At 37.8% G+C, this 16,972-nt stretch overlaps 1 protein-coding gene across 1 annotated transcript; it reads left to right on the forward strand.

The window, feature by feature from the left end:
* Positions 1-10,160: 10,160 nt before the first annotated feature.
* Positions 10,161-16,272, forward strand: LOC134652630 (UDP-glucosyltransferase 2-like). Its single transcript, XM_063507794.1, has 8 exons — positions 10,161-10,315; positions 10,517-10,607; positions 11,904-12,099; positions 12,505-12,699; positions 13,060-13,273; positions 13,591-13,810; positions 14,870-15,092; positions 16,013-16,272. Exons 1-8 carry the CDS (start codon positions 10,166-10,168, stop codon positions 16,269-16,271), a joined length of 1,548 nt encoding a protein of 515 aa, XP_063363864.1. The 5' UTR covers positions 10,161-10,165; the 3' UTR covers position 16,272.
* Positions 16,273-16,972: the final 700 nt, after the last annotated feature.

The following is a 16,972-nucleotide window of genomic DNA, read 5'->3' on the forward strand; positions in this document are numbered from 1 at the left end:
ATCAATTGAAATTTACTAACTGTATAATTGGGGGAACAAAATTCGGAGATTGATAGGTTATTAGATATTTTTAATCGACCCAAAGTACTAAGACTATCAAGTCCTAGAATTCTAGGTAAGGTCAATAGGGATAAGTTTGGCTGAGAGATAAGTGTGGCTGACCGTCACATTGGCGCCTGTTTACATATTGATTAGTGTTTATTGCGAGTTCATGCACTTGCGTTTAGTCGCAAATGTGGGAACTAGCATAAAAAATCTGATGGTTAGACACACTTACTCGTTTTGACCTTACATATTTTATTCGACGCAAAGTACTGGCCTATTAAGTCCTAATATTCTAGGTGTCAAAAGATCATAGAGCAAACTTTATTTATTTTTTGTATGAATAACTTATTCGCCCAGTGCTTACGCACTAAATAATCTAAATATTCCCATCATGAACTTGCATTAAGCAGCTTGGTTTTTAATTTACGTTTTAAATATATCTAAAATAATACTCCACAAACAGTGGTTCAGTACAAAGTGTGAGTATATTTTAAGGGTTTTTTTATCAGCAGTACTAAGTATAAAATTTGATTTTAACAGTACAGTTAACCTCATAAAACGTTACATCGTACTGGGGCCCGTTTCTCAAAAGCTTGTAACTTGTAATACAAGTGGAAGTCCCTTTCTAACAAAAGCTGTCAAAAAGTGACATCCGCTTGTATTACAAGTTACAAGCTTTTGAGAAACGGGCTCCTGATATAAGTAATCCTACACTGAAATACAATTGCGACTTTAATGAATTAGGGGTCATGTTTAGACCAAAACTAGTCGAATGTTTTTATTTCTGATATATTTTTATATTTTACCTTCGTATTACAACAAAACTAATAATTTTCCAAAACTGTGTTACTCGTTACACTTTAGCAAATTCGTCTCCATTAAGTAATAAATTGAAAATGTAACTCAGTTTTAACTATAAGGTCAATGTGGCTAATTCCGTCATAGGGACTATTCCGTCTACTAGCGTTTTTCTCGAACCACGAACAAAATTGATAATTTCGTCGACAATGTAGCGATTGCTTTTATTATCAGCAATCAAAAGCAGATGGTTTTCTCCTAGGTTTGATAAGCAAAGAAATATACGCTCGTGGACGGAATAGACCCTATGACGGAATTATCCACATTACTTAAAATTTTACGATAGTGAATTGACGATTTGTAAAGTATAAACGTTGTTTCGACATATATTTAGGAATCAATAGTTCGAGATTACCTGCGTAAGTATAATAAAACAAGTAAATTATCTGACTATTAGAATACTAGCCCAAGTTTTAATCAAATCACATACTAAGTATACCGAAAAAAAAACTGTTTTGTAAAATGTTTATTTAGTCTACGTCCTATAGTATAATATAAGCAAATTTCTAGTAAAAAAAACAACACAACACACAACATTTAGTAGGCGAAATTTAATATTTTATGTCAACTTCGCTTAAAAAATTATTTTTATTTGTTCAAATATATTTATTTTTGTAGCTTTTTTTTGTACATTACCTATTTTTATTTTTGTATAAAACATGCTTAAACTATTGCTTGTATTGTACTATAGCTGTCGATTTAGTTTTAGTGTAAGGATTTGTTAAACTTTGTCTATGGCTTGCCTAATTATTTCGATCCTTGGTCATAGCCTATAGTACAAAATGTGTTATTCAATATATGAATATTTGGTTACAATATTGTATTTTCTTTGGCAGAACTGTGTGAGCACAGCACGTGATTTGCTATTTCCAAAATATTATATTAAAATATCTAAACTATTTACAATCACGTTTATTTATTTCCTTGTAAACTGTATACAATGTGCCCACAAATAATCTCTCGGGTTCATCGTGGGCACGTATACAACGTTATCATTTGTTTGCCAATCAACAAACATGATTTGAGGGCTATTTGAATCTTGAATCAGTCACAAAATTATTCTCGAATCTCATTCAAACGAGTTATTTAATCCACTTTAAAATTTAAATAAAAACTTAACTTTCTTAATTCGGATTAAGTTCAATGTGAGGAAACCGTCTATCAGGTAAGACCGTCTACATGCTCTTTCGTCGCTTCTAACTCTTGCGTATGTACAGTCGACGTCAAAGAGATCTTTACGACTAACGTTACAAAAAATTATTTACACGACTTTATTGTCATAGCATTTAGGTCGTGTAAACATTTTTTTGTTACTTTGGCTGTAAATTTCTCTTTGACGTCGACTGTACCAATACTCGACTTATATAAGATCAGTAAAGCAGAAGGAGCGAAGCTCTTTCTTTCTGACTGCGTCTGAGCGAAGTACGTAAACAAATACTAGAGTTCTTGCCTTATGTCTTATGTCGGTCTTTCCAACCAAACATTGTATATCCGACCGCTCTTCACCACATTGACCTAAACGTTTTTTTAACAATATGGTTGTCAATATAACTGATGTGCTCACACATTTCTGGTATAGTTCGTTCTAGACAATAGGGGTTATTCCCACTAGTTACCACCAAGTTGTTACCAGTGGTAACTACTGGGAATTTTTTTCCCACCTTTTACCACTGGTAACTACTGGGAAAAAAATTCCCAGTAGTTACCACCAACTCGGTTTAGTGGTAACTACTGGGAATATTTATTCCCAGTAGTTACCACCAAAACTTTGTTAGAGTTAAATACTAATAAAAACAGTATAAATAGTATAGTATAATTATCGAGTGATTTAATAAATAATTGTTAGTCGATTAGTGTTTTAGTAAACTGGCTTAAAAGTGACCAAAAATATTGAAACAGTTTAACCGGTACTAGTACAAAAACGATGATATATGTAAGAATAAATTTAATAATCCGTTTAGATTATTTTTCAAGTCATTTTATTAGGTAATTCAGAATCACTCTGTATTTATACTCTTACTATTTATACTGTTTTTATTAGTATTTAACTATAACATAATTTTGGTGGTAACTACTGGGAATAATTCCCAGTAGTTACCACTAAACCGAGTTGGTGGTAACTACTAGGAATAATTTTTCCCAGTAGTTACCAGTGGTAAAAGGTGGGAAAAAAAATCGCAGTAGTTACCACTGGTAACAACTTGGTGGTAACTAGTGGGAATAACCCGACAATAGTAGTTGAAAATCTTTCCATATGCACTTTTCCCAGATGTAATGTAGTTCAACTTACTTGGTAAAGAGATCAAGTGCCTCTCGCATTATGAATCCTGAATTGTAAATTCTATTATAGTACAATCTTACAAGCTTGGACGGAGAAACATTTTAATGAATACTCCTAAATACGCCTATTGCCTTCTATAGGGATACCACTTATCGCAAATGGTTGGTGAGATCATGAAAACCACCCACCTAACTATTTGACTAAGTAGTAGGGCTGTAGCAAACGATATACGATTGATTATTTGAAATAGCTGAAACTACAAATACTTATAGAGCAATCAGAAAAACTATAATCCTTCGATGGACAGACTTTCTGTCATGTCATGGATATAGGGACCGTACCCGAGTTATTCGCGCGAAGTTTTTTAACCGCCAAGCCGATCACGTCATCATGAACCGTGTCGGAATGTACGAAGGTTGATATTGGCCTGTAGCCGCGCGCGTCAGTTGACGTCTTTAGCGGTCAAAGGGTAGCTATTAGACGGCAGACCCTGCATTGTGCAAGAAAGCTAGGCGTGAAATGACAACAAATGTAATTATTCTGAGGGGCTACCGCGAAAACCGAGATTCGCAAATTGCGGGGATCTTTCTCTTTTACTCCATTGAAGGCGTAATTATAGTGACAGAGAAAAATGCCCGCAATTTGCGAACATCGTTTTTCGCGGTTATAGCCCTGTTTACGACTGAAGGTGGCAGACTCCAAATGCACGGTCCCTATATGCTTACATCGTAGTTTCTTTATTTAGAACACGTATTCTAAAACCTGTCCAAGCTATTTCGCATCTGGTAGACGTTTTGTACAAGGGAATTAAGGGCGTGAGATCAACCGTTAAGGTGTAGTTAGTAACGTTGTAAGGCGAGCGCACAACACCAAGGGCCGGTTATGGCTGTTTTATTATAAAATAAACTTATCACATTAATCACATTATACTTAATTATTTTGGCAGCTCTTCATTCAATAAAACGTAATTTGTAGTACTGATAATGAAAATTCATATTAGGGAGCGTTCAAGTATTACGTAACGAATTTGGGGGGAGGGGGGTCTTGTAAAACGTTACGAATGTTACGATGCGTTACAGGGGCGGGAGGGGGGGTTTGAACTACGCGATACGTAACATTGTTTTACTTCAGGTACTTTACGCCACATAATTGTGGTATTTAGGTAAATAAATGGTCACTTGGTGGTTACGTAACGTTTGACCAGGGGTGGGGGGGGGTACAGAAAAACGTTACGGCGCGTTACATGGGGGGGAGAGGGGGTCAAAAATGTCCAAAATTTGCGTTACGTAATACTTGAACGCTCCCTTATCTTTAACAAATAACTGAGACAAAAATAAACGCAAATGGATACTTTAAGTAAATAAAAGCTCGTAAAAAAAAATATAAACTGAAAATACAAATGTAGATTTTGCAATCATGCAAAATTGGAATCTTACTTAAATACCACCAATTCATTTTGGTGATAATTGCTTTTTTCGCAGTTGGTCCTAAAGGTAAAAGATAATTCCAGCTGTTACCAGCGGTAAGAGTATGCTGGTAACAGATTGAAATACAACCGTAAATCGTATACTTATAGACAGACTAGCTGTTGCCCGCGACTTCGTACGCGTGGATTTGTATATTGGTGGTTATATATTCTACATTAGCTTAGAACATTATGCAGCAAAAGATCGCAGTAGGACGGTTAATCATTTGTTAATTATTAATATTACAACGCATGATACTTGTCTTTCACAACCTACGAAGCTTCAAGCCCCTAACTGAATAAAATTGTTCTCGATATAATCCCTCTCAACCAGAAGATTTTCATGTCCTCTATTTAATAAAACCTACTACTTAACTACCTATTTACGAAGTTTGAAGTTCCTAGCTTTAAAAAAAATTTGAACCCTATACAAACTTTCAACCCCTTTTTAACCATTATAGGGGATGAATTTTTAAAAACGCTGAAATTACTTTTCTTGTATTTTAATAATATGCCCATATACAAAGTTTACAACGATTCAAGTCCCGCACTCAAATGAATGTTTGACCTCCATACAAATCTTCAACCCCTTTTTCACCACCATGGGGATGAATTATCAAAAACTCTGAAATTAGTTTTCTTCTCTTTTGATGAAATACCTTTTTACGAAGTTTCAAGTTTGTTTGCAACTTTACAAACTTTCAACCCCCTTTCGACCCTTTAAGAGATGAATTTTAAAAACGCTGAATTTACTTTTCTCGTATTTTAATAAAATGCCATTTTACAAAGATTCAAGCCCCGCACTCACAAAAATGTTTGATCACCATACAAACTTTTTACCCTTTTTCACCACTTTGAGAGATGAATTTTCAAAAACGCTGAAATAAGTTTTCTTCTCTTTTAATAAAATACCTTTTTAAGAAGTCTCGAGTTCCTAGCTTAAAATAAAATGTGAACCCCATAAAAACTTTCAACCCCTTTTTAACCCTTTTAAGGGATGTACTTTTAAAAACGCTGAAATTACTTTTCTTGTATTCTAATAAATGCCTCTGTACAAAAATTCAAGCCCCGCACTCACAAAAATATCTGATCTCCATACAAACTTTCAACCACTTTTTCACCACCTTCAGATATGAATTTTCAAAAACGCTAAAATTTATTTTTTTCAGTTTTAATTTAATACCTTTTTACGAAGTTTCAAGTTCATAGCTTAAAATAAGATTTGAAACCCGTACAAATTTTCAACCCCTTTTTAACCCTGTAAGGGGATGAATTTTACAAAACGCTAAAACTACTTTTCCTGTCTTCTAATAATATCCCCAAATCCAAAGATTCAAGTCCCGCGCTCGACAAAATGTTTGATATCAATACAAACTTTCAACCCCTTTTTCACCACCTTACAGGATGAATTTTCAAAAACGCTGAAATTAGTTTTCTTGTATTTTAATTTAATACCTTTTTACGAAGTTTCAAGTTCCTAGCTTAAAATAAAATTTGATACCCGTACAAATTTTCAACCCCTTTTTAACCCTGTTAGGGGATGAATTTTACAAAACGCTGAAATTACTTTTCCTGTCTTCTAATAATATCCCCAAATACAAAGACTCAAGTCCCGCGCTCGAAAAAATGTTTGATATCAATACAAACTTTCAACCCCTTTTTCACCACCTTACAGGATGAATTTTCAAAAACGCTGAAATTAGTTTTCTTGTATTTTAATTTAATACCTTTTTACGAAGTTTCAAGTTCCTAGCTTAAAATAAAATTTGAACCCTATACGAACTTTCAACCCCTTTTTAACCCTATTAGGGGATGAATTTTACAAAACGCTGAAATTACTTTTCCTGTCTTCTAATAATATCCCCAAATGCAAAGATTTAAGTCCCGCGCTCGAAAAAATATTTGATATCCATACAAACTTTCAACCCCTTTTTCACCACCTTAGGGGATGAATTTTCAAAAACGCTGAAATCAGTTTTCTTGTATTTTAATTTAACACCTTTTTGCAAAGTTTCAAGTTCCTAGATCAAAATAAAATTTGCACCCCAAGACGAACTTTCATCCCATTTTTAAACTCCCTTAGGGGTTGAATTTCCAAAAACGTTGCAATTACTTTTTTTTTGTAATCGGCTATTATGCCTTTCTAAGAAGTTTCAAAGCATTTGTAATGGATTCAAACTTTCAACCCCTTTTTAACCCTGTTAGGGGATGAATTTTCAAAAACGCTGAAATTACTTTTCCCGTCTTCTAATAATATCCCCAAATACAAAGAATCAAGTCCCGCGCTCGAAAAAATGTTTGATATCCATACAAATTTTAAACCCCTTTTTCACCACCTTAGGGGATGAATTTTCAAAAACTCAAAAATTACTTTTCTTGTATTTTAATTTAATACCTTTTTGCAAAGTTTCAAGTTCCTAGCTTAAAATAAAATTTGCATCCCAAGACGAACTTTCATCCCCTTTTTAACCCCCTTAGGGGTTGAATTTCCAAAAACGTTGCAATTACTTTTTTTGTAATCGGCTATTATGCCTTTCTAAGAAGTTTCAAAGCATTTGTAATGGATTCAAACTTTCAACCCCTTTTTAACCCTGTTAGGGGATGAATTTTCAAAAACGCTGAAATTACTTTTCCCATCTTATAATAATATCCCCATATACAAAGTTTCAAGTCCAACACTCACAAAAATATTAGATCTCCATACAAACTTTCAACCCTTTTTTCACCACCTTGGGGGATGAATTTTCGAAAACGCAGAAATTAGTTTTCTTGTTTTTTAATATAGTACATTTTTACAAAGATTCAAATTCCTAACTTAAAATAAAACTTGCACCCCATACAACCTTTCATCCCCTTTTTAACCCCCTTAGGGGTTGAATTTTTCAAAATCGCTTCTTATCTCTTGTACACTTTATAAATTCAACCTAGTGTGCAAATTTCAACTTTCTAGCTTTTGTAGTTTCGGCTCTGCGTTGATGAATCAGTCAGTCAGTCAGTCAGTCAGGACACTTGCATTTATATATATAGATATATAGCTTTAATTTTAACCTAGCTTAGAGCGTTGACAACGCTTGACGTCTAGGTGTTTTTCAAGTACAGTGGAGTTTACAAACATCTTTATAAACCTACGTTCCTAAAATATAGGTATTTACACGCCTCTGACAATAAGGTCATGTAAATATATTTTTGGCACGTTGGCTTGTGAACTCGACTGTACAGTAACTAAATATATGATTTACCTATCAGCTCTTGACGTTGTGTGCGCGCCCTGAGGCCCGTTTCTCAAAAGCTTGTAACTTGTACTACAAGTGGAAGTCCCTTTCTAACCAAAGCTGTCAAAAAGTGACATCCGCTTGTATTACAAGTTACAAGCTTTTGAGAAACGGGCCCCTGTTAATACAAACAATTTATAAATTATTCGATAGTTAGATGGAAACTGATATAAATATGTTATGTGTAGCGGCGTGTGAGATGCGTGTCTGTGGGACGTGTGTTGCCATTTAGTTTATCGCTGGACTATTTTTTCTGACAATGTTATCAGAAAATTAACTAAATTGGAAATCGAATTAGGCCCACTGGCACCATTCCACTAACCCGAGGTTAACCGGTTAAACCTGGAGTTACCATGGTTGCCAGTACTGTTTGACACTGGGGGTTTAACAGCTTAACCCCGGGTTAGCGGGATGGTGCAGGGTGGTGGTGGGCCTTACCGATTAACTAAATGACAGAATATGTCGTTTTATGGCTATGCTATGGGAAGAAAAAATATTTTACTCGTAATTGTAACTGTAGCTACAATCCGCCTACAGATGTGCACGGAAACATTCCAAAAATTTGGAAAACAATTTGGCAATTTCAGGAAAATGTCGCAAAAGTAAGGAATTTCATTTTCGAAATGAAAAAATTTGATTGCTACACAAAAATATGAGAAGTATCCGGAATTTTCCCATGTGGGAATTTCACAATTATGGAAACTTTCTGGCGGCACATCAGTAAGTCCGTCTAAGCTAACTCGGCACCGACAGTGCTAAACAAAATTATAAATGTCACAGAAATTGATATTTATAGTGGTACTTCCACACTCTGTCGCTTGTAAAGTCGTTGAAGAGTTAGGGGCTGACTATAATATGTAGTCGCTATCAAAACCATCAGAGTGTACTAACAGCAAGAAACTAGACTAACTTATTAGGTTTACGAATGGACACTGCTTGCCAATGATGGTGCAAGGAGAATGTGACTCTAATGTCAACGTGTTAAAATGTATTTGTGAACAATAAAATCTCCCAAAAGTCGATGAGATTGCGAGAGGCTGGTCCTTATCGCGATCCTGACCTGAGTAAATGTTATCTTCCCATACAAAGCATGAGAGTGTCACCTGTACATAGTTTTAAAGATTTTGTTCCATGTTTATAATATGCATTATTTAATTTTGGAGAAAAAAATATAATCACCATTGCATTTTAATATTTTTGTTTTATTACTTGTAGAGGCGTTCCTATTATTATTATATATATGATAAGGCAAACCTAGACCTTTCAAAAATCTGTTGGCTGAATGTTTCGTGCCGTGGGCGGTGTAGCAGTAGACCCATTGAAAACTACAATTAGGTGATTTGATTTTTTTATTTAATATTTGAATGATTTGATTTGTTTCCTAGTTGTATAGATGGCAGCACTGTCTCTCGTTGTATCGTAATCCCGCCAGGGATTCGTATAGGAGGTTCAAGCAAGGCGCCTAGGCTTTCAAATAATGCATATACCTATCTACTCAAGAATTTGGGACGGGTACCGCCGTGGCCGGGAGGCCTAGAGGTCCACTGTGTTAGCCGTTCAACGTAGGTAGTTGAACAGAAGAAGACGGCGTACCGGTACGATTCCGGCCTTGGCCTATATAATATCTTTTTCAGTTTATAACCTATTAAAGAAATTCTGTTAAATGACATGTAGCGCATGCAACATTGCACGTTTTCAGTGTAATTAAACATACAATAAAATATTCCATTGATAACATGATACCTCAAAATACCTAGTCGTAGTTACATGCACAGTTGTCTTACTACCAATAAACATAGTTGTTTAGAATTGCTTTCTAGGCATCCACTGTTTAATGGAACCTCGACACGGAAGATGAAGAAGAAGGATTAGTTATTTGCTAAATAAATAGGTAAAATCTATAAAAAAAGATATTTTTATTAAAATATTTAAAACCGGTTCTAACGCGAATTTATTTTATTTCCGACGTTTTGGCGTTTCGGCGATAGACCCTGTTTTAAATATGTTATAAGTACTTAGAGATTTTTAAATAATCTAATCTAAAAAAGGAGTGTAAAATATAAATCCTGCTACACTGTCATAAGGCTGAAAGTCAGAAATATGTTCGGACTAGGTATTATAGTAACTTTTGCTTCCATGTGTTGCCACGTTTGTACTTTGTAGTTGTGCATACGTACCGTAGGTATTATGCTATGTGAAAAAAAAAGTATGTGTTTTGTGATTAAGTATGTTCCAGAAGCAGGAATGCGGCTCTCGGCGAGTATAATCCTGATTTCCCTGCTGGGCTGGTGTTGCTGCTTCAGGATCCTGGTGGTGTTCCCGCTGCCGGGGGGCAGGAGCCACAGCATCCTCGGGGAGGGGGTAGTCCGCCATCTTCTGGCCGCCGGACACTACGTAAAACTATGTTACAGCATTACAAAAAAAATCTCAACCCATCTTTTCCCCACCACATACTATTTCCATACCTTATTTAAGTTTCTATTGGCTTTTTCTATCAACTATTTGTTATATTTATGTAGGTAGGTAGCTTTTAGCTATTTCTCCTTAAATTGTTGAATGTTGATAAGTAATCGTAGGTACTATCTCCTATTTTAGGTAACATACATCACAGGGGTCCCTTCGAAACTATCGGCTCCCACGCTACGGCAGATCGACGTCTCAGTTAACAGGAGGGTTTATAAACCGGGTAATTATCATCAATTACAAGCCTTTGTACAGTCAGCAGCAGAAGTTGCTAAGCGGGCGTGGTGTTTAAAATTACCTTGACGCGCTCTTATTCTCTTAACAATACAGACGCGTCAAGATCATTTTGAACACCTCGCCCGCTTAGCAAGTTCTGCTGCTGACTGTACCTATGTATGTTTGTAAGGGTATAAAATTTTACAAGTTAAATTTGACCCACTTCCCAATTTCCAATGAAGCTGAAAATTTGCATAGGTACATATGTAAGTCGGGTTACAATGACAATGCAATATTATGGTACCATCGAGCTGATTAGATGATGGAGACACGTAGCCATAGGAACTCTGCGATAAAACAACGCAACCGAATTGTGTTTGGGGTTTTTAGAATTGTCTAAAAGTACAGTCAGCGCTACAAGCTTGTACCAAATACGAAATTTTTGCCGAAAACTTATTTATAGGGTCAGTGCAGGTAGGTAAGGTGTACTTTACGTAGTCAACTAAGTATAAGGGTCGGTTGCACCAAACTGTTTGTCATCGTTAACCTTTTCGACGCCGTGTCAAACACAAAAGACGCCACGTCACGGAAGTGTCAAAACTGAAATTGAACTTTATGCATAGGGGTCATCCATTAATTACGTCACACGTTTAGGGGGCGGGAGGGGGTCAAGAAAATGTGACATGTTGTGACATGGGGGAGGGGGGAGTCACAAACATTGTAATGTCACTAACTTCATCAGTAACCGAAAATTAATTTATATTTTTTTATTCGCTGTACAGTTAAATAATGAGATTTTGGATGTAACTTTCGTTGTGTTATAAAATTACTAATATTTATATATCAAAAATATTTTTTTATTAAAAAAATAATGCCGAGTTAATATTGTCGATTTCGTTGAAAACAAAATTGCCTAAAAAGTGACTTCACAACAGGGGGGGGGAGGTGTTTGCAAAATGTGACCAAGTGTGACAAGGAGGGGGGGAGGGGTAAAAAACCCAGAAATTCGTGTGACGTAATTAATGGATGATCCCATATGCACCTAGGTCTATGTTGCTCTGTGGTCTATGACCGATTAATACGTCTTTGGCGTTGGACCTGCGGTGCGTATATATCGGTCATTGGCGTCCAAAAGGTTAAAGAGTTCGCTAATTGTATGGAAAGTTTCATAGTAAACCGCCGCGGCGCGCCGGGTGACGTTGATCAGTCTGTCAAGTACGGATGGTGTAACTGGCACTAAGGATCCTTAAATTTATGACACACACAACATGAATAATTATTATATGAGTAAATCGATTTCCAGAGGACATGTGCGACATCGACAAGGTCCTGAGGCAGGGGAAAGAGATTGATTTCCACCAGCACGTAGTATACCACCAGCACCTAATGGTGTCCAACTATACAGCCACGCATGAAGACGTGCAGAAGATGGTGATGGATCCGAAGGAAGAATTCGACTTAGTCATTCTTGATTGGATTGTCAATGAATTCTTAGTTGGGTAATCCCTACTCATATTATCCATCCAATATTTACTTTTATAATATTATAAATGCGAATGCGTCTTTTTACAAAAAAAAGGAGTGTATTGTTAAAACAGTGTAATTGTGTAAGGTAAACCTCTTCAAGCTTAAACCGCTAAACCGATTGAGAGGAAGGACATAGGTACCTTGGATAGTTTTTATAAATCATCATCATCAGTATTCCACGGAGACGAAGTCGCAGGCGAAGCTAGTAACTAATGAAGACATAAAAGCTTAAAACCGCTTGCGTGGCATGTGCGTGCACGGCTCCAATATTTTAGTGCATACGCACGTATACATCTACGCATACGCAGCCGGTGAGCTCTTACAATTTCACAAATATATGACTAAAAATTACCAATAACCGCGTCTTGTTATTGCAGTTTGTCTACGGTGTTCAACTGCCCTTTCGTCTGGCTGTCCTCGATGGAGCCCCACGGGCTAGTGCTGTCCCTGATAGACGAGTGGACGGACCCGGCCTACGTTCCCTCCGGCCACTCCAGGGCTCTCCCGCCGTTCACGTTCGCACAGCGGATCACGGAGTTGTGGACCATCGCCAGGCACAAATATATCAGATGGTAAGTTTCATCATATAATATTTTCACCTACTCGTAGCTGCGTTACCGCTATACCTACACTGTAGATTAATTCCTAAAATGAAAATGATTAAGAACGACGTTGGTACAACACAGAACCGTAAGTTGTAAAATGGTCCTTCGAGCCGGATAAACGGATGCTTTTTTAATGTTCAAATCAACAATTTACCCTTGATCTAAATGTATAATAGATCCGTTAGTAAATTATTATCCAGTTAGATGCTAAGAATCTTCTGTCACTTACCTACATTCTGATTTAGCCAAGAAAAAACTTTATATTATTGGTTAATTTACACAATTTTACTTTTAATAATAAGTACTCAACTTAAATGCCCTTTACAGGCAGCTAATTTCTGAAGAACAAGTACTATTTGAGCGGGCGTTCGGCCCCGCGGTCGCCATGCGAGGCCGGCAGCTGCCTCTACTGGAGGCCGTGAAATACAACGCGTCTCTGATGCTGGGCAACTCGCATGTGTTGGCCGGACAGGCCACCAAGCTGCCGCAGAGCTATGTGCCCGTAGCTGGGTACCATATTCAAGAAAAACCTTTACCTGCAGTAAGCGCGACTTTATGGTGCATTTTAAAGATACTTTAATATGACAAACTAAAAATACTTTAGGGAATTATTTATTTTATGACAATCAAATTAATCGATGGTCACAGTCCGTCACACTAATTAATTACCTACTGATGATTTTCTCGTATAACATATCTCACATAACGTTATACATATAGGTGGGTACCTACACACAAAATGAAACAAAAGCAAAGAGAAGAATTTTCATGTATAGACTATTTGGACTGATTTGGAGTAGGTACGTAATTATTGTTGTGCACAAATGCGGTACATTGAATTTGTTATTGACTCTTCAGGATTTGCAAAGGATCATGGATGACGCCAAAAATGGGGTAATTTACTTCAGTATGGGGTCCATGATGCAAGCCAACCGCATGCCAGAGACCCTGAAGCAGGGACTCCTGGCCATGTTAGGGAGTTTGAGACAAACTGTCATTTGGAAATTGGAAGAAGCACCGGAGAACGTGCCGAAGAATGTCCACATTTTCAGTTTTGCACCGCAGCAGAGTATTTTAGGTAAGGGCTTGAAATAAAGTTGAGCCTCATTTGATATAGAAAATATACCGAGTAGGTACACATATTGGGCCAACGTAGGCTAATCTAAGCTATACAGAGGAATGACAGCAATATCGCTTGCTCTAACGCATTTTATAACCACATCCCCCCGTCCCTTACTTTAGCTTACGTTGGCCCATGTGTATACAGCATTAGAAACAAAACAAACTAGGTATAATAAATATGATAAGGTTTTGTGGCGGCTAAGAGTCTTCATTAAATTGTAAGTTTATATCGAGTTTTTCAACCTAATTTTGACACAGTTTTATTACAAAATGACGTCATGATAGAACATTTAAAAAGTTAATGTTTCTCCAGATATTCCGTGCGTGACTGCATTTCACGTTTAACTTACAATTAAAACACAGCTGATAATATTGACGTAAGATATGTCGTTTCAGTTTACAGTGTCTTCACGATTGCGCCTATCTTATAATCTCATTGTGCTTCTAAATACCTATGAGCTTATTTATTAGTCAATACGGTTAAAATTGATGCTTTAAAAAAATGAAATATAGACATTAAGTGTTTGGAGGTTGCGATCAGGGATGTTGCGAATATCCGCATCCGCATCCGCAACCGCGGAACTTCCGCATTATTTTCAACATCCGCATCCGCATCCGCATAAAATCGATGCGGATTTAATGCGGATGTGGATGTGGAACAGGTCGGTACAGGAACGTCTTAGCATCGGCGTAAGTGCTAGACTGCTAGGTAATTTAGTCATTAACCAAAAAACCTATTAGAAATGAGCAGTCAAGCGTGAGTGGGACTTAATGTACGGAACCCTTGGAACGCGAGTCCGACTCGCAATTGGCCGGTTTTTTGAAATAAAAATTACTAAAATGTAATATTTGACGTTTTTTATGGTACTATCTTGACATCCGCATCTGCATCCGCATCCGCGGATGTGAGGCTTTAAAAATCCGCATCCGCGGATGTCAGAAAATCGGCATCCGCAACATCCCTGGTTGCGATATATACTTGTATCTAGTTGCTCTCATAAAATATTTCTCGCAGCTCACCCTAACTGCATCTTATTCATCACCCACGGCGGACTGCTGTCCGCCAACGAAGCCCTGCACTTCGCCGTCCCCATCCTCGGCGTGCCCGTCTTCGGCGACCAGTTCCAAAACGTGTTCCGAGCCGTGCAGAGAGGATACGCGGGTCACGTCCAGCTGAGCCACGACCAGCTTCCGCGAGATTTGAAATTAACCATCGAAGAGATGATTGGAAATCCCAAGTAGGTGCAGTAGATAAGTACCCAAAGGTTGTCTGCACCCCTAGCATACGATTGGCGCGACAGTATCTCGCGGCGAGATAGACTAGGTACCCGTCTTTTTCTGTGTAAATAAAAGAGGGTACTACGGGTATCTTATCTCGCCGCGAGATACTGTCGCGCCAATCATGTGCTAGCCCGGCTGGAAGATATCGCTTTTTAGCTATAAGACCGCCTGTTTTTTTACCTCTGCTTGCGTTTTTGTTTTCTTTTATTGAGATGTGCAATAAAGAGTACCTATTTGTATTGTATTGTATAAGTAGGTAGTACAAGATTCTTTAACTGATTCATGGGAAGTGACGCCTGGTTGTAACTCCAGAGGGGTGTCATATTATGTCAAAGTGACGATAAATGAAATCTGAAGTAGATGAGGGTATCCCATTCTTAAAGGTGCGGTTGATTTAATTAAAGTTCCACTGAGAAAAATATGTCATGGAATGAAGTAAGGACACAAAAGGCATAAAGTATTTGTGAATTATACCATTTTTTTAGGGTTCCGTACCCAAAGGGTAAAAACGGTACCCTATTACTAAGACTCCGCTATCCGTCCGTCCGTCCGTGCGTCCGTCCGTCCGTCTGTCACCAGGCTGTATCTCACGAACCGTGATAGCTAGACAGTTGAAATTTTCACAGATGATGTACTTCTGTTGCCGCTATAACAACAAATACTAAAAACAGAATAAAATAAAGATTTAAGTGGGGCTCCCATACAACAAACGTGATTTTTGGCCGAAGTTAAGCAACGTCGGGCGGGGTCAGTACTTGGATGGGTGACTGTTTTTTTGCTTGTTTTGCTCTATTTTTTGTTGATGGTGCGGAACCCTCCGTGCGCGAGTCCGACTCGCACTTGGCCGGTTTTTTTTCTCAAAATAAAATCATTTCAGGTACCGGGAGAAAGTGAAAGAGTTGTCGTTCATCTACCACGACCGGCGCGCGCCCGGCGCGGAGCTGGTGCACTGGGTGGAGCACGTGGTGCGCACGCGCGGCGCGCCACATCTGCGCTCCCCTGCGCTCCAGGTGCCCTGGTACCAGAAGATGTACCTCGACCTGTTGGGTCTTGTGTTTGTACTTGTTTTACTAAGTGTTTTTGGTATAAGAAGGTTAATGACGAAGAAGATTGATGTGAATAAAAAGAATAAATAGTAATTTTTAGGGTTCCGTACCCAAAGGGTAAAAACGGGACCCTATTACTAAGACTCCGCTGTCCGTCCGTCCGTCCGTCCCTCTGTCCGTCCGTCCGTCCGTCCGTCCGTCCGTCTGTCACCAGGCTGTATCTCACGAACCGTCATAGCTAGACAGTTGAAATTTTCACAGATGATGTATTTTTGTTGCCGCTATAACAACAAATACTAAAAACAGAATAAAATAAAGATTTAAGTGGGGCTCCCATACAACAAACGCGATTTTTGACCGAAGTTAAGCAACGTCGAGCGGGGTCAGTACTTGGATGGGTGACCGTTTTTTTGCTTGTTTTGCGGCACGTGAACCTGTCACTTGCGGCCCGCGAGTCTCCCTGGCTATTTGTGATAAAGTCATAAATATTAACAAAGTGCGGCCCGCGTCTATACTTCGTTAACTACTATGTGGCCCTTGGCTGCTAAAAGGTTGCCGACCGCTGCTTTAAAGGATTCTCTTTTTATAAACTTATGTAACCTGTAATACAATCCAACTGCCAGCAGGCTATAGAGTATAGACGGTTAACCTGGGTGGGACTGGTGGGTTCGAAGCAATTCATTAAATTAGTGATGAAATATAAAACTTCAAAAAATACTTTCAACGTTTTATTCAACAGGCGAAACAGGTAACAATGTTGTGCATCAAAATATCAGGTAAGTAAGTAACTT

The sequence above is a fragment of the Cydia amplana genome, chromosome 1, assembly GCF_948474715.1.
Source record: "Cydia amplana chromosome 1, ilCydAmpl1.1, whole genome shotgun sequence".
NCBI lineage: Eukaryota > Metazoa > Arthropoda > Insecta > Lepidoptera > Tortricidae > Cydia > Cydia amplana.